At 32.5% G+C, this 27099-nt stretch overlaps 1 protein-coding gene across 2 annotated transcripts; it reads left to right on the top strand.

Moving 5' to 3' along the window:
• Nucleotides 1-47: 47 nt before the first annotated feature.
• LOC139086603 (putative polypeptide N-acetylgalactosaminyltransferase 9) lies at nucleotides 48-25296 on the top strand. 2 transcript variants are annotated; one of them, XM_070635110.1, is made up of 8 exons: nucleotides 48-1022; nucleotides 21200-21882; nucleotides 21955-22905; nucleotides 22970-23121; nucleotides 23374-23406; nucleotides 23993-24097; nucleotides 24545-24652; nucleotides 24713-25296. In XM_070635110.1, exons 2-8 carry the CDS (start codon nucleotides 21396-21398, stop codon nucleotides 24878-24880), a joined length of 2004 nt encoding a protein of 667 aa, XP_070491211.1. In that variant the 5' UTR covers nucleotides 48-1022; nucleotides 21200-21395; the 3' UTR covers nucleotides 24881-25296. The 2 variants fall into 2 exon arrangements, with proteins under 2 accessions (XP_070491211.1, XP_070491210.1); XM_070635109.1 differs by lacking the exon at nucleotides 23993-24097 and adding an exon at nucleotides 23515-23625 and having other exon boundaries at nucleotides 49-1022.
• Nucleotides 25297-27099: the final 1803 nt, after the last annotated feature.

The following is a 27099-nucleotide window of genomic DNA, read 5'->3' on the forward strand; positions in this document are numbered from 1 at the left end:
ACCGCTCTCTCGAAATTTATAACTCGTTTGTATACATAAATTTCATACCAGTCGCTATAGTGAGCACATTCAGTCCATTCTTTCCTTCGATATTGAACGTACGTAGATATTTAACAGGCTAAAAAAGGAGAAGAAAATTGTAGAAAAAGATTCTTTTTAACATTATCAGAAAGGAATTGAAGTGGATTTTTAAAAATTATTGTGAATTATACTAAAACATATGTAACAGATAATATTTAAATACATATCATTATTGCGGAAAAGTGTTGTTTCTCACTTTTTTCTCTCCTTTATCATATCAAGTATAAAAAAAAAGTTTTTGTCGCTATCGATTTTTTTCTCCGTTTCCTATTAAACAGTTTTTTTTTTGTTTTGTCATGACATTCTGAATAAGATACAAGTGAATATTACTTCGACAAAGGCAAAGTTAAGTAACTAAGCTCACATATGTACATGGATATTTTTAAAAATAGTCTGTGTGTGATAAGATATCTTTAGCATTTCCACTGTAACTAAATACAACAAAATATATACATAATAATAATAATAATCAGCAGAGAAATAAAGAACAGAGATTTTGTTTTACTCGTGGCCAAGAGAAATTGCAGTTTTATTAATTTGTGTTCGACATTGTGATTATTAATAAATAAATCAACAAAAAAAAAAAAAAAAGAGTTTGATACAATTGTGTAGAAAAGTAGTCTATCATAATCAGTAATTTCACACATTTATAAATCGCATTGAAATATGAATCAATACTAATAATTGAAAAGTAATAATAAGAAGAGGTTTCACATTAAGAATAATGTTAATAAGAGGAGAAGAAAGCAACTCATGAGTGCTATAAAACTGTAAAATCAACATTTTACAACATTTCGCCGAAGTGTATAGGAAACATAACAAATAACTACGAACGAGAAGGCAAAAAGCGAAAGAAATAAAGCAAAGAGACTCATCATCATCATCATCGAACTGGACGTGGCGAGTCGGTGAAGAAGAACAATAATAGACACACGAAACAGGTAAGATTTTTTATACTCTTTCATTTCTTTCTGATTCAAAACCTACATATATGAGTGTACGGTTGCTTATTATTTACTATTTATTTCGATGATTGCAATTATACAGCTATGGATCGACGTCCATCGATCCATTAAGATACATTTTTTTTTCGATTCTCATTATTAATTAATTGATTCAATCACTGTTATTTCTCTTCTGTCATTTATTTTATCATCGCATGATGATGGCCATAATGATACACTTACTTACTTTCCTCAACTTCCGTATAAGCGTAAACTAGCATTAACAATAGTTTTGTACTGATCTTATTTTGACTCAACTAAATGGACTTTCTTGGCGCGATTTGTTGAGCTGTTGCTGAACAGGCGCTGTTGTGGCTAGTTTGTCTCTATTGAATACTGTTATATTGAGTGATCTTATAACAGGATTGGCTCATTATGAGATGCTTGTAGCTTTTATATCTAGAATCAGGGTTTTTGAACCTTATGCAGTGAAAAACAGCAAATAACTAGATCAGGACTAGATCAGTGTTTTTCTGGATTAGAGGAGGTGGGTCAACTCCTTGGCGAGCTATGACTTGGCTGACTAGCTATGATTTGGCTGACTAGTCTTGACTTGGTTGACTTGTCTTGACTTGGCTGACTAGCTACGATTTGGCTGACTAGCTATGATTTGGCTAACTATTTATGACTTGACTGACCAGCTATGCCTGAGTGGTCTATAATCCAAAAAATGCGCATTCAATTCACGTTTTCGCGGACATCATTACCAGTTTCTCTAAATATAGCGATGGAAAGAAGAAATTAGATGAAAGTTTCTACTTCTGTCGATCAGCATAATAAACATGCGATGCAATTGATGCTCTATCATTAAAAAAAAACATGTGATTAAAAAAAATTGTTACAGTTGATACCGTATGTGGATGGTACGAATGCATATTTATCTCTTTTTTAAATTAGAATTTCATGATTTTTTATATAAAAACTCAATCAAGAATTCAATTATCACAAAAATGGGCATTGAGGATTTGCTGCATGTGATAAATTTTTTGTCGGGTTTTCTGGTCGACGATAAAAATGTAATCACTCCGAATTATTTATGACTTTTATTTTCGTCACACGTGCGACGAGCCTCAATATGCCTTTTTTTGTTTCACAGTAGCCGGAAAATCCTTCCGAAAGTTCACAAATGGACTATTGTTCTCGACTTTACGACACTAAAGAATTCGTTTCAGCCAAGAAGCAATTTGATCACGAAATTCTTATTAAGTGTCATTTAACTATACTTAATTTAGCTTATGCAACACTAAACCTTTTGTGTAGCAAAAATCCGACAAACTTGCTAGTTCTAACAAATTACTAAAGTCTCTGCCTCGAGCTATAAAAAAATATGGAAATCCGATGAAACTTTTAATATTAATTGCTTGATAGTTGCCGAATGTTGCTTTTCATTAACATATAAGCATGTATCATCCATTCAATTCCTCCACCACAATAGCTCAAAAAAAAAAAAGTTTTTCTTCTCTCATTCAGTCCGAAATGATTTACAGTTTGAAAGTTTAACAGCTTTGGTGCTGAACTGAGTATTTATCTATATATTAATTTATATGTATACATAAAGTTTTATGCAGTTGGTTTTATTTTATTCATCTACTGTAGTTTTCACGGAAAGAATCTCAGTAATGTTAAAAAAATTGAATGGATGGATGAGTGCACACTGGAATGTTTTAACATTGGATAGATCTAATTAAAATTACAAAAGCAATTTTGCTCTGTTTCTTGAATTTAATTCCAATCTGTATTTGCACAATTTTGTATAAATATCTTTCCGTGCTGTATCTACCTACCCATCCCATCTTCACATTGATCTCTTGACATTTTCGCATATTTTTTCGTCGATGGCAATCAATGGCAACAACAATCATCAGCATAAGCATGAAAATAAGAGGTAGATGGATGTCTGAATGTTACAAAAAAATAAGATGATGATGACGGTGAAATATGTTCAGTCTGCGCCTACATAACGTACTATTTAGTAAAAAAATTTCAATTCAATTCCTTTCTCGCATTCAAATCCACGATCTCTAAAGATCACGAAAAAACAAAACAGCAGAAAAGAGACACGTCAGAAAATTGCAGTTTATGGTTATTTTTTACTTCTTCTTACCTATCGATACGGTTGTTCCTCTCTCTTTTTTTCTATACCGTCGTCTTACGAATGTATCGAACGTCACATAACATATATCGATAATATCGGAAGATTCTTGCCTTGTTTTAGTTCCATTATTTTCTTTTAAATTCCTCATTTCTGTTCTCACAAAGACATTAACGGCAATTGTTCTCCTTAAAATGTTTATCTTTCCATCCGTAATGAGTTTTATTGCTCTTTTTCAGTTTATTGGCTGACTGAGTGTGTTTAATTAAATATTGATTAGATCAATTATTTGTATTTCGAGGAGGTCTGAATTTCGAATCTTGGCAGCTTTTAGCAGATGTGAGTTGGGGAATCCATACTTTGATACTGTAGTTTTCATTGAGAATTTGTATCCGATATGTTGAGTTAATCAAATAGAAAGGTGTTGATTATTGGAAATTATAGTATAAATTGGAGATTATACAGCATATAGCATTGAGATTTGATTAGGTTATTAACCTGGTCTATGGTTTTTTGGTCATTTCTAGAGTTTTGGGTCTGGTTTCTCTTAGAGTATGTATTCACTATACCCAGTATCATCCTGCTTACCATACGTATACTAGTTTGACAAGTGTATATTCACACTAGTATGACCAGTGCTTACTTAACTCGAATTTAATGTGAATCTGAGATGACTTGTGTTGGTTGTTATTCTAGGGTGGAGTTACCTTCGACTTGAATCTAACCTTCACATTTACAAAGTAATATCCCTGAATTCTGGTTTTCGTTATCTCAACTATCAAGTCATCAAGTACCTTTAAGGCCAAAGAACATAATTTACAGATCAACTTTCTATTTAGATTCTTGATCTGTCGATCCTCTCTAAACCTTGAAACATCTTAAAACTGGAAATATCATACAAAACTGCTGACCAAAGTAATCTATAGAAATGCGCGCAAACCATACACACGTTAAGTACCGCAACATTTCCATCCACTCCAACTTTATGCAGTAGATTATTCATCAACATGATCTCTTTGTTTCTATAAACTGCCAAGGTACATGAAATAGATAATTGTTACGTGAAGTTAAAAGCCAGATACATTTATTGAAAAAATCTATCGAACTGCTCATTTGCAAGTTATATCAAAAACTAAGAAGTACAGAGAAGATAAACTTATTTCTGTTGTTGACGTCGTTCAGTCACAAGAAAACCTGTTTTTTTTCCTTCTTTTATTTCATTAACTTCATTTTTACATTTTTACATATAAAAATGTTTTGGCTCACACAATCTTATATCTTACACGAAAAAAAAGAGAGTAAAAAAAAGCAGCATTAATGATGATGATACACACGTTAGTTTATTAATATTGTGTGAATGAAAAGTACTTTTTTGTGTTGTTTAAGACAGTAAAAAATAAAAGTGAATTTGAATGGATCAATTAGGTTTATTAATCAGTTATAATTTGCATTATTAAAATATTCACGGATTGTACAGAAAGTTTTTTGCACTCAATTTTAAAAATAGATGTATAATAAGGTACAGTAGCTGCACAAACATGCTTGTCGCGTGAATATCTTTTCCTATTTACGGCTCTTTTTTTAGAATGTTTTACGGATCTCCAGTTATTTATTTAGCGATCACGACAGACGCTCACTGTCAACATTAAGCCATGTGCAATTAATTAACACAAGAGCAATGCTTTATTTTTTCTTGTGTCTCACGACAAGCATTAAGATTCACTGATTTTTATATAAATATCGTACATCTTGCTTGTGTTCATGTACCAAAGACAACGACGACGGCAACTTAAAAAAAACCAGTTTGCAAACATTGACATTGGTTGAATTATTTTAGAGAAGATTCCGTTTGAATCATGAATAATCCGATTCTTGTGCAATCTAAAGGACATTCACTTGAATGACTAATCGTCGTTGAATTGAATTTTACAATAAAGGCAATGCTTTTGCTAGCGCTTGTTCCATAAATTATTTTGTGAAGTGCTTTTGCAATTGTTTTGTCGGTTAGATCGTTATATTGACATGACTAATAGATTGGGGATTGAGGATAGTCGTCGTAGCAGGAGCGCATTTTGAATTCATACAGAGTCGACTTGTATTTTGTATGGAATAGTCGACCTTAGTTAGCTTGACTACATAAAAAATTCTAGTCGACTTTGAGTTCAGGAATTCAAGGTTACATAAAGAGGATTTTTCGTCCATCGACTCTACTTGCTTCATTTGTCGTACTCTTATTAGGATCAGTATTGCATACCTGGAAGAGTCCAAAGAAAGTCAATTGAAAATGTAAAGGGTACGCAACTAAGTCGAACTAACTTAATTTTTGACAAGTCTTATCCGCAAATAACGGCTGCCATTTGATTAAAGGGGTCTGCAACAAGGAAGTTTCTATAGCTTATTAGCTTATTTAAAATTATTCACTAATTGTTCATAAAAATGCGCTCTAAATTCCACTTATAAAAACATTTGTCCTCATTTGTTTCCCCATCATATGTTCATTATTTAATTTATAGTATTTTATTATTGTAGTCGGAAGTTTTTATTGCCAGAAATATTCCACGTGTTGTATTAGTTGATAACTTAAACAGAATTATTTTTTTCACTGTATCGTTCAAAATATTTTCGACGTTAACGCATTAAACAAGCATTTCCAATTTATTTTCTGAAGGAAAGGAAAAAAAAGTGTAAAGAATAGTGAATATTTGCTAAATAAACTGATCCATTTATGAAGATATATGAGATAACAGTGTGAGTTTTTGTAAAAGAATCTAGTAAAAAATTCATGTTAAAAGCCTTGATCTGATTTATTTGTGTATTTTTATATTTTTTGAAACGCATTTTCTCTTCATGACATTTTTGCTAGTTACGTATTCAAGTAATGCTTTTTTCTGTATTATCATTGCCTTGGGAATATATGTTACCATATATTCAAGTTATTTGAGACATTTAGCACTTAATTATTGATGTTGGGGCTTTTATTAGAACACTAACATCTTTGAAGACAAAGGGAAAAGGTTAAATTCGAAATGTCAGGTTGTTTTATGGCTGAAGAACTCAGAATATGTTTTGGGGATCGTGCATTAATGACGAAGAATCCACAAATGTAAATACAATGCAAATTTACTATTGCTGAATGCCTTAACGTCATCTGCAAACAACCCGATTGTCAGATTAAAGAATTTTATGGTTGGGTATGGCAAAATTAAGTACATGCTGGGGAATTTTATAAATAGGATTTTATATGTGGAATTGTGTACATTTTGCGTTGATTTTTACTGTAAATATCAGATAAACATAAATGTCATGAAATATTGATTTTTCCTTACTCCTCGAAACAAGCCAATGAATTACACAAAAAAGTCATTGAGAATCTTTGAATCTCGACAAGAGCTAAATTGCCAGGTAAATCGTTACTCGTGGTACATGAATATTTGATGAGCTAGTCTGCCTAACAAAGCATTTTATTTTGAAATATATAGCACAATTCAAATTCTAAATTAGAACTACCTTCACTTTAGTTCTTGAAAAACTTTAATTCACTTTAATTTTTGAATATTTTAAAAGCAATTATGAAAATGTGCTTTAGAATTATTTACAAAATAGCAGTTTCGGGGAATTATTTTATATATTTTTTTGATAGCGTGGCTCTTTATTTTTGTATTATGTGTCGGAGTGAAATTGTGTTTGGGTTTTAATTAAAAGTTTGTAAATATTTTTATCGCACAGACTAGTTTATTTATTGCTGTTTTAACACATTGTTGTGGATTTAAGGATGATAATGTTGTCAAAAGTGAAAGGGGTCGTTCGCTTATTACGTGGGGCTCTTTAGGGGGTATGGGGGATTCTTGAGAATCGAACCCACGTCCATACTCGCTTTGATCTATGACCTCTCCCAGATGACGCCCAAAGTTGGGTCTATCGCTGTTAATTATCAATATCAAATGCAATGCTCTCTCTATCGACAGCTTCTTTCCAACGCACAACGATAAACAATTGATTTTGAGCTTCACTGATAGATACACTAGTAGACTTATGACTCATAATCCCATATTGCACATTACCTACTACACCATTCTCATTTTCTTCACAATCTAAATCCAAAAAGAGCTTCTCAAATTTCATTTAAATCCTCTGAAACAATCAAAAACATCGCAATATTTCACACCTACACAGGAGGTCGGAACAGCTTACTTAATTCCCCTAATCAATCAATCTTTGCACATTTTCTTCTTTCCAAATTTTCAATTCTGTATCATTCACATGGCGAATGATATTATTCATAAGATACCACATCTTGAGTATTTAGAGGTCACCTGTGCTTATTTTGACTACAACTACAAACAATAATCTGTAGCTTATGTAAATAGCAGATGATATATTAAACTTTATTGTGAGAAAAAAAATGTGAATGCGGATAGCATTGAGAACCCCTCTTAGATTTCAAATATTCTCAAATTATTAAGTAGTTTACATTCATACAGCGTGGCTCTTTTATGAATATTCTATATTCTCATTTAATTAATTATAAAGTTACTCTCAAATTCAATTATTGCTTACCATGCGGAAATATTCTGAAAAAAAAGTTCGAATTTCGATTGACATTGGAAGTAACTAGTACTAGGAAGCTTATCAATTAAACCTATACAAAAAAAAAAATTTCACAACATTTCCTTTTCATTCTCTGTCATGTCGCAATATTCATACGAAAATTGAAAATTGTTAACAACATGTAAGGTAGATAGTAGAAGGAGTGGAGTTAGGGATGAGGCTGATTACTCGAACTGCCATTCTAAAGGCTACCATTCAAAGCCGCTCCTAGAATAACTCCAGCATGTACCAACCTCATCTACTCGCTGTGAAGGCCGTCAATCCAAGCAACATAGTAAGGCGGAATCAAACGAGGTTCTGATCTGCAAATAGCGTTGACTTAGCAGGCTAACATGTTTAAACATAAGCTAAAAGATTTGGTCCTGGATCACAATTGATCTGGACTGCTAGCGAAGTAAGGAAGTCAGGTATTGCCACGTAATCCTAATATTACCTTGATCCAGCTCTGCTACGTTGTTCAATAAAATTGATAAAATTTTATGACATCAGAACGAAAAAGTCGGAAATAATTTTTTTTTTGTTCGTTTCAATTACTTACTTACATTGTCAGTATGTAATGTCATAAAATTTAACTGCCAAATAACGAGACTGTCGAGTAAAAAAAAAAAAGAAGAAAGAATATGATGAAATTCAATGTATTATTATCAATTCTTATCGTGTCTCTGATAAGGCGGAATCACAAGCTAAATAAAGGGAACATTTAATGAATACCGACAGATGCTTTTTTTTTGTTGAAATTGTAATTAATCAATTAATATTCAATAAACCAGCGATAATATCTGATTATGTATATTTATAGAAAAATATTTACCTAGACAGCTCACTTAATGACGTAATCTGTAAATATTTAATTCATTGTTCCATATTTTAATGTCTTCTTTTTCTTTTCTTCTCCGTGTCGACTATAAAAAGAGAAAATTGGTGTCCAACATAAAGAATAGTTGAATATTATTCATCTTACGTCATGTCTTGCACATTTTTTGAGCGCAATTCGCAAGATTATTGCTAGTATTTGGAGTGAGTTTGGATGATTGGTTGGCAGTTTGGGATTGTTGAGTTGCTGGCTGTTGGACTTAATTCTTATTTATAGCTAAGTTGGCTTCTTAATTTGATTTTTCATGAAATTCTAGTTTTCCGCCAAAAGTTTGAATTTCCTTCGAATAATTCAAATTTCATAAAGTCGTTAAATTTTCAAATTCCAAAAAACCGTTAAATTTTCAACATCTTATGTACCAAAATTATTATGGCTTGTAATATGCGTCACATTCAATCAATGTAAATGCACTGTTAGCATTTCTAACTATTTTCTTCCATTCCTTCATTGTAATGCCAACAGACAGGGTGTGCAAATGGGAATGTTGAACTGAATTTAATTATCATGACAAAACGAACAAATGGTGAAAATAATACTCTTCAAAAATAAGCATTAATTACCATCGAATAACAAAACAAAAAAAAATAATGAACAGGCACAAATATTAAAGCGGTGTAGTCACTAATGATTGCGCGAGAGGTGCTAGAAAAATGAGCAAATCTAAACAAAACAAGCTAGACATTAACGAATTAAATGGTCACAAGGAATTAAAACTGCTTAATTATTTTAAGCGCCAAAATTTCGGTAGATTCGTGCAACTGTAAACTATTGTTTATTTATACTAAGCATAAAATTTATTTGACTTTTTTTTTCAACTATTGTGCAATTGAACATTTTGATCATTTGTGATGAATGTGTGGAACGGAATCAGATGTAAAATATGCGTGTGCTTTTAATTCAAGAGCAACAAAAAGTGTGACTGACAATTCATTGTGTTAATTTTTTGTCTAATTCACATGGATGTAATTTTCTAAAAAAATATTCATTAAATATAGTGAAATATGATTATTTCGACGAATTGGCGATAGGGGAAGTCAGTTAGATGGTAAAAATGTGAAAATTAAATAATTTAATTAAGTTGACAATCAAATTAAACATGGTTTTGTGTTGCTTTCTACAGAAATGGATGTGAATATTCATAAATTAGCAGCAGTGTAGTCTTCTGCCGCATTCCTGCATCGTAGTTATATGCAGAATGAAGGAATATAAATCTAGTAACATATTTTACAGTAGCATCAGCTAATTTATGCTTATTATTGAATTATGGTTCCATTATGAGCAATACAATCATGCAATAAGCTTCTGAGATGTTTAATGCCACAGTGAGATCAATTTAAAAGTTTAAGTTGGAATGTATGAATCACTTTTTATTCACATTTTCACCACGTTTCGACTACACCTTCTAGCTATTTCATATTATTAAAAATTGTCTTCCTGCAATTGCTCGTTACTGGCATGAAAAAGTATCTATAATTATTAAAAATTTAATGATGTGCAAATACGTCACATGAGTCAGGAATTATATATCCACGTAGACAACACTTTTGTTCACATTTTACAGTGTCTGGAAAATTTATGAACTGTAACATTTGTTAGGGATGTATTTTAAAGAAGTTGTTTTAAAAGTTAGAAGCTGTATTTAATCAGATGGTTGAATAAATTAATAAAATGAATTCTTAATTACTTGTTATTTTGTTGGAATATTCAGGAACTTTGATTATTATGCAGATTACAGTTAGATGGATTAGGTTTAGACAGGTTTAAGCAGAGTTGGTTGGAGTTGGCGGGATTCCATTTTGGAAGTGCTTCTTCTGGAGTGTAGACTCAACGGTGAAAGTTAGAGTCCGGAATTCCAAAGTCCTGCCAATTCTAGTTCTAAATTCTGAAGAACTTTCGAGCGTTTTAGTAAGATTCTACAATGTCTAAAGTTTCCTAAGATTTAAGCAAGTGAATCTGCTAGAGATCGAATGTTTAGGCAGCAGATCATGAACCTTAATGTCAATTTTATGTAAGCATGTGGGTTCAATTACCTACCCAATACATTTATGATATCATACTTATAAACATTGATCAACATAAGCCAGATCCTAACAATATCTCTAAATCAATCAGCCACAGACCTTTAACATTTTAAATCTCCACACTCCATGCAAATCTTTAACCATAAAATTGAAGTGCTTTTGCGGTATTTGAGGTATTTATTTACATATTATGAAACTAGGCCTTTCATATCATATGTTTACAATATGATATAAGTTTATTTAATATTGGATCAACGGATTACATATGCAGCATTCAAAACTATTCTGCGACTAATCCGTAAATCAACATCTTTTTTCGAAATGAATCAATTTAATCAAGAGATAATGCCAGTTCCAGTAATAAAACATAAACAACCTTGAACATAACGAAATAAAATCAATACAGCAGATAAAAATATTCAAGGTAAAGAATTAGATAAAAATCGTTCTAGTTCTCACTTTTTACAGCTTGAAAGAATCATGATATAATCGACTTATCATCATCAACACTGTCAGTTCCATCACATATACAATATGCTAATTGAACAATTCCGCTATAACAATGTAGAATATTCTAAAACCTGATTTTATATGATTTAAAATGCGAATATTCATCCACTTACTGAAGCAAACAGAACTGCTTCATATGAATTTTAAGTCCCCTCTGCTCTAAATCGCTATAGCTCATTCTAAATTCCAAAATATTTTTCGATGCCATATTAAATTTCAATAAAACCGGAAAATGTAAAGCGACTAGCAATAAGCAGTGAAAAGAATCATAATACGGTGTAGGAGAAATGCTAACGGTTCATGGATTTGTAATCATTGCAAAAAAAAAAAAGAAAAATATTAAACTGAGAAGTTTGACATTTCTTGAATCTCACAATGATGCTGTCATGCGACCTCCAATGGCAAATAGTTTTGAGTAATAGTATTTTAATGATGAGAAAAATATTTTTATGTGCTTATTTTATTACTGAAGGATTGGGGTGTTGATTATCTGACAGAATGTCTTGGAGTAATTGAAGCTGAATATTAAATTACACAATCCGGGTCTGATTGTAGTCGGAATAAGTTGCTTTTCATTCAAACTCGTCCAAAATTGCAGGTGGGCTATTAAGTATGGTCCAAAACTGCAGCCTTGTCCAAGTAAGATTCAGAAAATGCAAGCCTGTCAGACTAGGTCTTCAAAGTTTTCAAAACATTTTAGTCAACTTCCTTTCTGGCTACAGCTTAAAACCTTTAAAATCTAGAGGCAACTTCAAAATGCGCTCTAAGCCATCACTTACCTTACTTGTTTCGCTTAAGTTCACCTTAAATTCCAGAGTATAAATTTCAAGGTTAGATCAAATCTCTGACTAACTTTTAGTACTAATAAATTGCGCATTATGACACAAAATATAGACTAAAAAAATGTGAAGAAGTTTGATACAATTTTGTCGTATTTCTCACCATTCATTATCACTAGCAGGGATTTAATGTAAGCTTGCAAATTTTTATACTGTATTATTTATCGATTTCGTGATGAGCTTTGTTAAAGAATACAAATTTGTGTTCGGTTTTCATTCCATTGTGATAAACCTTTTTGATTTATGATCGTGAACTGTTGAAAAGGGCTTTTTTTTGCAATAATTTTTTTAATAGCTTTACATACTTTATGGATATAAAAAAATACATTCTTTCATCATTTTGTCACGAAAATTTCATTAAAAAAATTATTTTCTGTGCTCTAAGCTGTATTAAAATTAAAATTGGATTTATGTGATCTCGATAAGATTTATGCAAAAAGTTTGTGATTTATTGCATGCTTTTCAGTAATCCAGGAAGAGACTCGTGCATTGAGTCAATATTGATTTGTTAAGATCAATTAACGGCAATCTTCTTTTTCGTAATCTATATCGCAGCCCGAGCGACACAAATGAAGAAGGTTTCGCTATGTAACTTTAAAGGCACTCCTAAACCTCTTTTATTGACACCAAATGGAATTTGTCTATTTTTGCCAGCAATCTGGAAGTCAAAAAGAGGCAGATTCTTTAAATCGTCATACCAGAGCCTTTATTGGTCCATGATGAAGCCTTCTTCACTTGTGCCGCTCGGACATTATTGGCAATATACAAAAAACAGACACTGAAATTGATAATTGAACCATTAAATAAAAATTGAGATTATTTTTTTTTTTGCGGTTGATATTTAATTTATGTGGTAGTTGGCAGATTGATGTGCTTGCATATTACATAAACAAGTTGTAAACATTTGAAGAACTTCAATCATCATCATTTACTTGTTTCGAAAGATATAATCCTATAATTAAGAATGTATATTATTTTCTTAAAATAAGCAGACTCTAAAGGAATAGAAATAAAAAGAAAAATGTTGAAATGAATTCGCGTGAACGAATTGGGTGTGACTTAAGCGCATTTAGCGCATTGATGTGTGTAATAATGAAAAGTTTTTGACAAGCTTAAAATGTTAATTGTGTTCTTTTGAAATGAAAAATTTCATTTCTCGCACTGGAGTACTAATTTGTTTCTAAGGTTGGTGTTCTCTAATGGTGACTTGATGATGTTGGGAAATTGGAATTTCTTGGAACTGGGCTTAGAGCATTATTGTTCAAAAATATTGATGCCGTAATGAAGAACAGGTTGCTGTAGAAAGAAGGTTCGAAATTGAAATTACTAAAGATTGTCAGCAGAAGTTTGTTGCTATAATAACTGTTTAAGAATCTTAGAACTAAGACTATATTGACCTCAAATGAACTACTGATCATTCATGATCCGCAAACTGTCAAATCTATAGACTTGTTGAATGTAGATTGTGGTAACAGAAGTCTTCATTCCTTTGACGTTTTAAGACAAGTTGGATGAGGAATTAAGAGTCAGTTCCAGCAGCTTATCTTAGCGACGTTAATCTGATTTTTTTTCTGAAGTTTCCTGGTCGATACAATTAAAAATGCAATTTATTCTGTCTAAAATGGATAAGTGCGACCAGATACTTGATTTCTGATCCCAATTGTTTATCATCTGTTACTTTGTTGTCGTGTTTACAACATTCCAACGTTAGTCGATCCATATTGCTCTTGTTGCCTCGGCATGATGCATTTCTCGGAAGTATATCAACCCCTGTTATGAAATTCAGCTTCAAAAATAATTGAAAACAATCTTATGTTTCATAAATCGAAAGATTTAACCCAGACAATTTGAGAGTAATTCCTACATACCCAAAAAAAGCTGAAAACTCTCAATCCAAAAATATTCTTCTTAAAAGTAAATTATTTTTGAAGGAAAAAAAGAGTTAAATTGCCTAATTTGTAAACAAATGCTCCGTATACATAAAACAAATCAATGCTCGGCTGTGATGAAACTCAAGAAACAGATACATGCCGATTTGTTACCTTAATGTCTCATCATCTCAAATGTCTGCGTAATTTCTTTTATTTTCATTTGTAGCTTAGTTAAATATCATACCATAAATATATCATACAAGTTCCATTCATTCCAGCTGACCTTTTTGTTGAATAATTCAATTTTTGATGTAAATAGAGAGAATGGATGACTATGCATGTTGCTAGAAAGAGAAATGTGTCGTTGAAAAATTAATATGAAAAGCAATCAAATCGGTCAAATTTATTCATTCATAATTTCACTTTCTATGTTTTGGATTCATCTTCTTCATTCTGTTTTACATTTCATGGTAATCAATAGAAATGGATAAATTGTTAAACATGCTGTCAAAAACAATCAGTCGTACGCTGATGAAGGAAATGTCAAATATTTAATCAATCGCTTAGATCTATTTGCATTAAACGCATTTAAATATCAATTGTTTGAGTTCGGGGTCGATTGGAAGTGACGTCGGTGTTCTTTTGAGTTTCCTTGCCTTACTACCTAAAGTCTTGCAAATCATAGTTTGAGAATCTCTTCTTCAAGTTGCCTGCTAAGGTCCAATTAGAAGCTTGACATCATTTATGCACAGACCCCGCATGTAAATCACAAACACGTTTCGATCAACATTTGTTTTTAGGGAAAATTGTTGTTCAGTCATCGAACAAAGAACAAATACAATACATGCCACTCAATGTACATCTTATAGATGAATCTTTGTATATTTTAGAATGATTTTCATCTTAGACTGATTGAAGTTGATTCCATGACAACACTTTGTGTGTAGGAATTTCTGCCATTTCCATGACAATTTTAACCATGAAAGTCTTCTTACTTTTGTGATGAATTTTCTAGAATAAACCAAATCAATGGAATATTCTTATAGTCTTATTACATTTCCCAACAGCTCATAAATGCTGGAGTTCTTGAATTTCTTGGTATCAATTGTGATGTAACTTGATGAAATTCTTATTACGTGCTAAATTTTGAAATCATTTGGTTAAATTAAAGTAATAAAATGTGAAGACTCGTGTCAGCTTCTTTGTGGGAGTTGGAAATTCAATAAGTAGGATTTTGTCACTTGACATCTTTGTAAATAAAGAGTTTTAAGGAATTACGGTATTGAATTGATTTTGTGTATTTGCTTTTGTGGAGTGCTTTATGTTGTTGTGGATTTGGGTCTTAATATCATCCGGTGTCGGCATGGTGCTGGATTATAACCGAATACGACACCTAACTTGCGTGACTCTGGCCGTATGACCAAACTAGAGTAACGCAGGCTTGGTGCTGGATTTTAGCTCTGGTAACTGGCTTGTACTATTTGGATCCAATATTTAGAATCTATTCTTTATAATGAACTTCCATGTCAACCACAAAACATTGTCAATTCTCAAACATGTTTCATTTAATCCATCGAAAATCAACCAACAGAATATCATCAAGCACCAACCATCATTACTTTAGTTCCCAAACTTACAAAAAAATTCTCAATTATAAAACATTTCTTTGTCAAGTCGATTCCCATGCTTTGGTGGGAAATTATGGTGGCTAGAAAATAAATTTAAGCCGTAAAAAATCGATTGAGTAAATTACAGTATTTCCCTCACCAATTCAAGACAATGTGTGATTTTCGTTAATGAGTATGATTAAAAATTTATTACAAGTAAAAAGGTTCCTTTCTTCTCGACTTTCACTTGATTGATTTCTTTTGAAAATGTCTTGCTTCTTCCTCCCCAATTTGACTTTTTTCAAGACATGTACAGACACATAAATCCACATTAAAAACCAACGCAAATCAAGAGACTTCATCTGTTTAACATCAAATTAATTACCTGTCATGACATTTGAGCATTTTATAAGGCGACATGATGTGTTGCATTGAAGCAACTTATACTTACTTCTTTTTGTTCATAAACTCCTCTCACTGACAAGTTTTAACTCATCGTCGAGTTGGTATGCGTTAAATATCATTGAGAGATGCTTTGAAAAAAATCATTTTATTGGATGTAATATTCAAGGCTTTTATCGCTTTTATATGATGATGAAAAATGTTTAGTTAGGAATTTAGTTATTAAATGTTAAAGAAGAAGGTAGGTGAGCTTGGAAATTGAGGTTCTGTTTGGGGTTTTGGCAAGAATTTAAGACAAAATTCATTGCATTTCTGTCTAAGGAATCTGAAAATTATGTAGTTTTAGACAATAGACCCTAGGCATAATGCTCCTCAAAAATGGGTAGATTTCAGCCGTCCGGGTAACTTACCGTCATACCGTTGATACGACGACGAACATGCTATGCTGTTTGAGAAACTAACTCAAAAATCACTTAATACTTTGTTTTAAAGCAATTTGATCTAAGTCGTGTCCGACCAAAAACTGCAGGCTTGCATGGATCCGTTGACCTTATTGGCATTCAAATTGTAACTTTAACCGAACACTAGATTCAAGAAATAATTATGACATTTAAATAGCATTTTTAGATAAAAACATAATTTCCCAGCCTCCTTCTTAGTTTCATTAAGATGAGAGCTTAAGAATGTTGTAGATAAGAAGCAGAGATACCATAAATAAACCCACATCCTCCGAAATAAACCCTTGATTCCAAAAATATCTTTGCCATTAAATTTAAAGCACTTTCTTTAGAATCTCCTCCAACATATCTACAAACAATAGCAATGATATCAACCAGCATACCAAATACGTATCTTTCATGTCTACTAAAATACCACTCGAAAGTTTCATATTTTTTTTTTAATATGGAGAAAAAAATAATAATTTTATTGAATCGAAAAAAGACTAAAAAAAATTTCACAAGCCCATCTTAAAAGCCTCATCTTGTTTCTCTTCTATTAAGCTTGCCTGCTTCTCTTTTTGTGTGTTGTTTGTTAAGGTGAGAAAAATGTGAAAAGAAAGAAATAAAATAAAATTAATAGAAAAAAATTTAAATTGCAAAAATAGATACAGACAGTCAAATGTAATGATCACGCATAACATAATAAATAAAATGGAAAGTTACTTATTAAGAAGCGCCCGGTATCAACTTATATTGTCTGTGGCATTTCACTCTGCAAGTCTTTATAGGATACAATGTGTCAGTGGTGGGTAAACTGTGTGTCGCGGAACATTAGTACTTACTAATTTACTGGAATTATGTTCCTATGTCCTACAATAAGAATCTTTCCATCTGACTCTTTGACCTAGCTTGTACAAATTGTCTGTCCCAGATTCTGTCTTCACCTTTAGCTGACATTCTTTCATCACTGTTCTGCATCAAGTAGCTTCTGGAGATTTGGATCGCCGTTTTCCTTGTGGATACCATTTAAGAGCGATGTAGTTTGGTACAAATTGCAATGAGCCGTCAAGGTGGGGGAAATGACTTTCTGGAACTCCGAAATCAACATGGTGTAGGTTCTAAGAGAATGTCAGTTGGATGCAAATACGGTTAATTTGTACGAATTTTGTGATAAGCCCGACAATATAATTAAATGGCAAGCCTTTTGTAGTAATCCAGACTCCAAATCGGAGCATGGTTCTTGTAATTTAGCAAGTAATGGCTTGTATGCCGTGTAAGATTTTGTTTGACGCTCACCATCAAGGTGTGCCGCTTAAAATAAAAGGTTGTCTACCACTGGGATACATTATGATAATATGACACAAGAGAAATGGTTGGTGAACTATTCAAAAAAGCGGAATCGATAAAAGCTGATGAAAATGTGCATTTTGTGTTGTATATACACAAAAAAAATATTTATGTTCATCATCCATTATGCCTTTGACATTATTCTCGTTTCTCTTTCATTTATGTATATATTTTTTGCATAAAAATTTCTTTTAAGGAGGAACAAGAAGGAGTTTCGCGGAAATAGTTTTTTTCTTTCTGGCATGAGTCAAAAAATATTATGAAATATTGAAGCTACGGCGTTGGTATAAAATTAATATTAAATTTTATGAAAATTAATGACTTTATACAGTAAGTCATGACATGCTGACTTCCATTATCCTCAGAGTTGATTATGCTGGTTGAAGATTCATCTTTAAGATTGGTATGGCGAAAATGCCTTTTTTTTATTGCCAACAGCACTATGTACCGCTGCTTCACTGAGATTGACAAATAATTTACTTTCTTCCATCTGCAGGAGATACGAATATTCAAATAGCCTTTTTTTTTACGTAAAAGGTCAAGCTCATATAGACGAAAAAATATTCATTAAACAATTTGTCGCTTCAGGCCATTTTGTAAAGTTAACAATTCAATTTGACATCAAAGAAGCAGCATAAAAGATTGATGAGATACTTAAAAGTATTTTGCGGTTACTTTTTTTTTATTGTGGATATAAAAATTATTTTAAAATCAACAAACTCAAAAATCGATTTTATGTTGAGTGGATGCATGCGGAAAGGCTTTTTGGTGTTTTAAGACTTTCAGGAAGAGATGAATGTTATGAATTTGAAGAATGATTTGAGTACTGAGTGATCTGGATGTACTTATATGGCTATTGTTAGATTTTGTGTTGATTTTCGATGCTTAAGGTTCAACATAAGTTGAACAAAGCTTGAATGTGCTTTAAAAATTCCAAAATCTGCGTGCTCAAGTTTTTAGATCTAGTTTACTCAAATGACGAGTTATTCATGCTGTTTGATGATTTTTACCGACTTTTCAATGCTTTTTAATGATAGGTCAGCAAGATAGCATTCGAACATTCACTTATTTAGTCCATAAACTCTAAATTCTACTGGAATACCATAATATAGTCGTGGTCAACCTTATATATTTGGCGGCACAGTTTGGTGGCCAGGACCCCGACACGGTATACGGTTCATGGCATTTCCAAACATTTTTGTCGCAACACATAGGTTACCCACCACTGCCTTAATAACACACCCAACATTTGATCAATGTGAATTCAATTTAATATTCTGAACATTCACCTTAAATCCCATGCACATAACACGAATTCACTTCCTCAATCTCTTAAAAATCACATAAAACAAGCAAAATTTCACATCAAGAATCATCATGCGATGCTCAATTTAAGAATTACGGCATTATTCTCACCAAAAAATTGGATATTCAATTAAACGAGATATTTCATTGATTCATAAAAACCTTCTCGACATAAAATATCAAATGATTTTTAATCTTCCATAAATCTTTCAATTATTTCATTATTCTTATTATTGTATTTACCTACACGACCTAAGGCGGTTTCGGAGAGAATGAAATAAAGTAAAAATGCTTGCATTGTTCATTGCTTTCATCGTTTAATTGATTTCTTTTCTTTCTCCGATACTTACTTCAATCTTTTTATTGTTTCTGCTTAGTTTTATTGCCCTCACTAAAGCCTTTTCATTTCATCTTTCTCATGATGCTCAAACTCTTCACTTCTTTTACAAACGCATACCGTTTCAGCTAAATTCAGCAAATTGTCTATTCCAAAATACTTACGATATACAGTGTTGCACAATGATGAGTAGTAAATTGCAAGCAACTTCCGAAGCTGGTTAAGACACATTTCATTTGATGAAAAAAATAGGGAAGGTCAAAATGTGCTGCTTTGCATGTCATAACGATTCTCATTAAATTTATGTTGACAATGACTAAATAATTACTTTTTATTATGGTGACGAAGATGATCATCATCTAATGTCATATCGTTGATGCTATAGATGAAAAATTGTCAACTAATTTGCAATGTCTGAAACATAATACGATGGGTTGAATGGGGACTAGACAATACCGGGGATTTAGATGTAATTTGTGGGATTTGAGATGAATTTTAGAGTTTCTGAAGATGGCAATGCTTTTTCAAGTGACAATTACTTGCACGCTCACTTTCTAGAATGTATTCATAAAGCGTGTTAGAGATGCTTGTTAGAGATTATGTCTTAGAAGCGTAAAATTGAATTTTTTGATGCTTAATCCTATCCCAGTGACAAAATACAGTAGTCAAGGCTCAGCTTTGTGACCAAATTGACTTCAATAAGGCTGAGACTTAATGGTTGTCTAATGGCTAACAAATGATATTTTTGACAATGTGCGGCACTGGTTTGACTATAAGAATAAGAAGAATTGCTCAAAGAAAACAAGTATGTGATTTTAGCGCATCATGGCAGAGTTCAACTTTCCGCATAAGTTGATAAGGTTGCTTAGAGCGACTCTTGCAAGAGTATCGTGTGGCGTGAAGGTCCAAGGCTCAATTTCAAGTTTGTTTGAGTGTAAGACCGGACTGAGACAAGGTGATGAGTTGTCTAATATCGCCCTGGAAGGTGTATTTCGAAGAGCTGGCCTGGAACTAAAGGGAACGCTAAGTCAAAACTTGGGTTTGACGATGTTTTTGAGGTCTGTAACCGACGCCTTTTCCAAAATGGAAAAAGAAGCCAACAAAAATCCTATCCACAGTGACAAAATACAGTATTATCAGCAACAACTTCAAGAAATTAAGCTCAGCGTGCTTTGTGACATCTACTAACCAAGAGAATCTCGAGACTCGCCAAGGTGACCATGTACAAGACAATAAGGCTGAGACTTAATGGTTGTCTAATGGCTAACAAATGATATTTTTGACAATGTGCGGCACTGGTTTGACTATAAGAATAAGAAGAATTGCTCAAAGAAAACAAGTATGTGATATTTGTAACTCAATCCAGCAATGCTTGAGTAAATCTTTGTTTGCTATAATCAACAGACTACTCAGATAAAGCAAACTCTCGAAAATTCCTTATTAAGGTCAATTAAGTATTAGTGCAACTGAAATTCCTCATTTAACAATAATAGTCGGAAATTCCATTGCAACATCATCAACATCCTTTCAACTAATTGTTGCTTTATCTTCACATTAAGCTACTTTCAACTTTCGGCAAGAGATAAACCCTAACAAAACATATATTGAGCAAGAAAAAGATGAAGAAGAGGAAAAGAAGTGATGAATACAAGAAGTAAAATAAAAAGTTGCACACGATGCACTTTTACTTGCTAACTTTGCTTCTTTCGCTTATATAAGCATTTACTCACTTCTCACCCGCAGTGATTGTTTTTTGTTTGTTTATATTCATTAAAGTTACTAAATGAAAATCTCTTTGCATAACAGACGTGACACTAATTATGTTATTCATTCTTATTTGTGCGTTTTTTTTTCTTTGCAGACCTAAGACATCTGAAAATGACATCGTGAAAATCAGTTACATCGTCGATAATTCGATAAATCACATTACAGTAGCATATCTTAAATAACACATATCCCCAGCACATATATATCTGCAATAATAAATCTCTCGACTGAAAATCATTCCTGGAAATTTGAAGATATAGACAGTAGAAGAAGCATACAAGACATAAAAAATGATTTGTAGACGAAAATCATCACTATTTAAAATTCTCTTAGCCATACTTGCAATATGGTTCACAGTTGTGTTCTTTTTCTCCGATAATAATCGCTCATCAGATGCCAATGTTATACTATCGCCACAATTATTACAGCAGCATGACGAACATAATGCCAAAGCATATGATAAAACAAATAAATTTAAAAATTTCATCATTGATAGTTATAAAGATGCACATGAAGGAATTGCTAATGCAATTGTAAATAAGAAATTCCCACAAGTTAATCCATTTGAGAAGCCGGAAGTTGATGAGAATGATATGATTAATGCAATAGTTGGTGAGCATGAAGAGGAAGTGAGACAAGAGGAACAAGAACAACGTGATGAGAAGAAACCGTCATCGACAAAGTCTAAACTTCCGTCAAAGAAGCGTTTTGGACAGAAGGATGGTGAGGATGTGGGATTCATACCACCACCCAATGATTTAGGTTTAGAAAGTCCTGGTAAGCAATATTCTTTTATATTTTATGATGCGTACAGATAATAAAAATTTATGTGTATATCTCATTTCGCAGGTGAATTGGGTAAGCCAGTGACATTGCCAACTAATTTAACAGCTGATGTAAAAAAGATGGTCGATGAGGGATGGGTGAAAAATGCATTTAATCAATATGTTTCTGATCTCATCAGTGTAAGACGTAGTCTTCCCGATCCACGTACGAAATGGTGTAAAGAGTCCGAAAAGGATTATAATAAGGACTTACCCCAAACATCTGTGATTGTTACATTCCATAATGAAGCATGGTCGACATTATTGCGGTCAGTTCATTCAATTTTAGACAGATCACCAGATCATCTCATAAAGGAAATTATTCTGGTTGATGATTTCTCTGATATGCCACATTTGAGGAAGCAACTTGAGGATTATTTACTAAATTATCCAAAAGTTAAAGTTTTGAGAGCCAAAAAACGTGAAGGTTTAATTCGTGCCAGACTTTTAGGAGCTGTCGAAGCAACAGCACCTGTTTTGACATTCTTAGATTCGCATATTGAATGCACAACGGGTTGGCTTGAGCCATTACTAGATAGAATTGCTAGAAACACAACAACAGTTGTGTGTCCTGTGATTGACGTTATTGACGATACAACTCTACAATATCATTATCATGACTCAACGGGTGTTCAAGTCGGTGGATTTGATTGGAATTTACAGTTCAATTGGCATCCAGTTCCGGAGTCTGAAAGAAAACGTCATAAAGATCCATCAGAGCCTGTATTCTCACCAACTATGGCTGGTGGATTGTTCTCAATCGATAAGGCATTCTTCGAACGTTTAGGAATGTACGATCCTGACTTTGACATTTGGGGTGGTGAGAATCTTGAGTTGAGTTTTAAGACATGGATGTGCGGCGGTACTCTCGAGATTGTTCCATGTTCTCATGTCGGTCACATCTTCAGAAAGAGATCTCCATACAAGTGGCGAACAGGCGTAAATGTTTTGAGAAGAAATTCCATCAGATTGGCAGGTAACTTATTACTTTAGGTCATAAGACTTGAAGACGTGTGGGTTGAATGAGATTCTTTTTACAGAGGTATGGATGGACGATTACTCAAAGTATTATTATCAACGAATTGGTTCTGACAAAGGTGACTTTGGTGACATCAGCGACAGAGTTAAGTTGAGGAAGGATCTTCAATGCAAAAGTTTCCAATGGTATCTCGATAATATCTTCCCAGAATTGGTGAGTACAGGAACTTTAAGATTTAAGTATTTTCTATAAAAACCACTCCTGTCAATTAAATAGCAGTATCTTAAATTGTCTATAAAAAGTGCATTAGCTAGTCATTAACTCAAAGAATTGATGACCTTAATTACAAATTTTGACATGAATTATGCTGCTGCTATTACAATGCATTTACCTCATACCTCAAAAAAATTATAAGCATTTGTCATTTTAATCACATCAATTTACTAATGATGTTTAAATCTACAGTTCATTCCAGGTGATGCAGCCGCACAAGGAGAGGTAAATTTTCATTTTCATAGACTTTATAGTCCAAAATACAAATTTTACTTGATCATTTTAATCCACAAAATATAAATTTAATTAATTAATTCAAAAAACAATCAAAAGGTGAGAAACTTAGGCTATGGAAATCGCTCATGTCTTGATGCACAAGGTGGTAAAAAAGGGCTACGAAAGCCTGTCTCATTATATCCCTGTCATCGTCAGGGTGGAAATCAAGTAAATATAAAGATGAGATCTTCGGAATTGATTAGTAGCAAAAATTATTGGTTGTTATATCCATTATTTTTTGAACATTTTTTATACTTTCCACCTACTTTTTAGTTATTTTTTTCATTTTTGTTGTTTTCACTTAGTCTATTGGATTTAAATGATCAGTATGTGATTTTGTGGTGTCAGAGCAGTGTGGGATCTGACATATCTAAGGTTTATCTGTAAGTAAAATAGTTGGAGCCCTGCTGTGAGTGGTTAGATGACTTCAAATCATGCTGATATGATAAGGATACCCACAATGCTCAATGACAATCCACAGCTATAATTTTTTGTTCTCTTCAAATATATCTCAATACATCTATTCAATCTATAGATCAGAAATAATGCCTCAAATATGTGTGTCGATTCTGCTGTTAAGCCAGATGATTTACAAGGGCCGGTTGGGTTATGGCCCTGTCATAACCAAGGTGGCAATCAGGTATATCAAAGAATCAATCAAAAAAATCAAAATCTTTCACTTACTGCTAGTTCTATTGCAATACTTAATAAGTATTGCTGGTGAATGAACCCTCAAAACAAATTGTTTGCTTAACATTTCAATTGGATATTATTAAGTTTTGTTCTCTTTCCATTTTATGGTGTTGGATGCTTTAATTACCCGAGTGTACTATCTCCCATTACTTCCATCTTAATTCATCTAATTCCTTATATTATTTTATTTTTTTTTATTTCGCTACATACAAATAATGGTGTTGGATATGAAAGAGTAATTAGTAATAATGCAATTAAATAAAAAGAGAAATAAGTATAACTATAATAATTTTTGCTGCTAACCCATGAACCATGTATTTAATTGCTGAATCTTATTAAGATATTAACTGCATAGTATTAACAATTTCAATCTATGTTCTATTCAATTTAACAGTATTGGATGCTATCGAAAACGGGTGAAATTAGACGAGACGAAGCGTGCCTGGATTATGCAGGTGCTGATGTTATTCTATACCCTTGTCATGGTGGAAAAGGCAATCAGGTATGGACGATGCTATAAATTTTCATGATAAAAAATTGGTACAACAATATTGTTTTTCAGTTCTGGACATATCGTGCTGATACTAAACAGCTTCATCATAAATCATCAGACAGGTGTATGGAAATAAGCAGCGATCATCAAAAGCTATTAATGTCTGAATGTAGTCCACACAAAGAAGCTCAAAAATGGTTGTTTGAAAACTACGATCCAAGCAAAATGCTGATATAATCAAGGATTCAAATTTAAAGATATTTTATTATTTTATATATTTTATTTTTGAATATAGATGTGATAAAAATGATAGGAGTGAAAATGAGAGATGAAACTTAATTTTATATTAATCAATGCAATGTTGAAAAACGAGGGTTGAGAAAATTATTATTTTTTTCTTCTACTTTTTTTTACTTAATGAATTCAAGTCCTGTACATTCTGTAATTTTTCAATTTAATTACGTTCATTAATTTGAAATAGTTAGGATTTTTTAAAAGAAATGGATATTAATAATATCATATTATAATGTGGGGGTTTGTGGTGTTTTTGTTGATGTCAGAGATTGAAGTCGACTCGAATTTTGTATGGAGTCGTGTCGATTCTAGTCGACTTTTCTATACAAATTCTGAGTTGACTTCGAGCTCTAGTTAATGTTGATGCCTGAGGGTAAACTTATAAGAAAAATCAAAATATGATATCAGGGTCTTAAAGGAGGATGATATTGGATCTTTGTGGACAAATACTTGATATCCTTGAAATCTATCCAAAAATACAGACCATATTGGTAATCGTCGTAAAAAGAACTGAACCTAGACCAACATATCAATAGCAATTTGTATAAGACAGGATCATTGACACTTTGGATTCTATTAGGATTGAGCCATATTAGTGTGGTATCGAGTCAAATGTAGACAAACCTGCAAATCCGAAGGTAAGTCCTCCATAGTCGAATAGTTGAAACAGCAGATCATGTTGTGCAATGTAATCCTTTTGAGAATGTGGGTTCGATTCCCATCTAGAGTCACAGAGCTTGTCAAAATGACAGTGCTGAAATTGAGAAAGAACATTTTCGGTACCTAAAAAGAGTATCAAGACCAAATTAGATGACTCACTACAATAATTAGAAATTATCGATTTCTTGCAAAAAGCTCAACAGAATAATATGCGTAGTTCTTAACATTTTCATGAGAAACAAGAAAATACATCGCAATAATCCACAAACCACCCCCAATCTACCCACTACCCCCTTCCAACTGCCGACTTAGTCTTCAAAAAAACTGATTAACTAATGCATATTATATACATAAAAATTCAAACTTTTATCAGGTAGTCAGTAGAATTAAAGTGATTTTTTTTCCAATACATTATTATGATATACATATACATAAAATGATGATACACTAGGAGATAATGCATCAAAAAAAAATATAATGATGGAACACAATTAAATGTTTGCTCAAAAAATGAGAATATAAAATTAATTGAAGATCGTACAAATTTTTATACAAAAAAAAATAATGAAAAAAAGAAAAAAATTGTAGACAAAAAAAGAAGAAAATTTGCAATGCACATTTGTTGTGTTTTTGCTTTCATTCTGTTCACATTCTATGTACTTTTGAGAGTTGATGAATGAAGGAACACAAAGAAAATTGTTATTTACACATATCTAGATATCCGACTTCTTTCCCAGTTTTTTACTTCATTATTAGAGATGAGAAAAAAATAGAAAAATGATATAAGAGGAACAACAGCAGCAAATAGAGGAAAAGAGAAGCAAAAAGCATTCCATTTTTATTTCACACAAATGATAAGTCTGAAAAGGAAAACATTTGTTTTATATCCTACATGTTCATGCTGATTTCTTTACTCTTTATACAGGCATAGGCAGTGTTGTTGATCCAGATGTTCTGGGGTGGATTAGGCTATTAAATGAAGTGATTATGATGTGAGGTCAAGTATGGAGAGGAGATAGTCAATAAGTACTTTTGGATTTAAGATCATAGCTTGAAGTTGGCTTTAATTAAGTCATACTTAATATAAGCCGATTTCAAGTTCAATCTTAGACGTTACTTAGTTCTAATGACCAGACATTTTGACATCACATCAGCTGGTCTAGGAAAGTCAAGTTCTAAGGTTCACTGAGGTGTCTAGGTTGATCTAGGTTAAACTTGATTGTTTATGCTTTTTTGGACTCATATAGTCCGAATGACCTGGAGAAGCAAGCTCCTAGACAAGTCCTGGTCATGTGAGATCTATACTCCTAGGTGAGCTCTAGTCACCCTGGAAGACCTGTTAGCTCCCAATTAGGCCTTCGTAATCACCCTTCTTCTGTTATCCTGCAGATAGCTAGCTAAGTTCTACCATCAAGACTATATCTACCCTTAGCCATCTATCCAGATAACAACACTGCACATAAGTGATAGTTTTTGTCTTTATTTTGTATTATCTTTTTTTA

This window comes from Chironomus tepperi, unplaced genomic scaffold (genome assembly GCF_022539635.2).
Source record: "Chironomus tepperi strain 1889 unplaced genomic scaffold, CSIRO-AGI_Ctep_v1 contig_85, whole genome shotgun sequence".
NCBI classification, from domain to species: Eukaryota; Metazoa; Arthropoda; class Insecta; order Diptera; family Chironomidae; genus Chironomus; species Chironomus tepperi.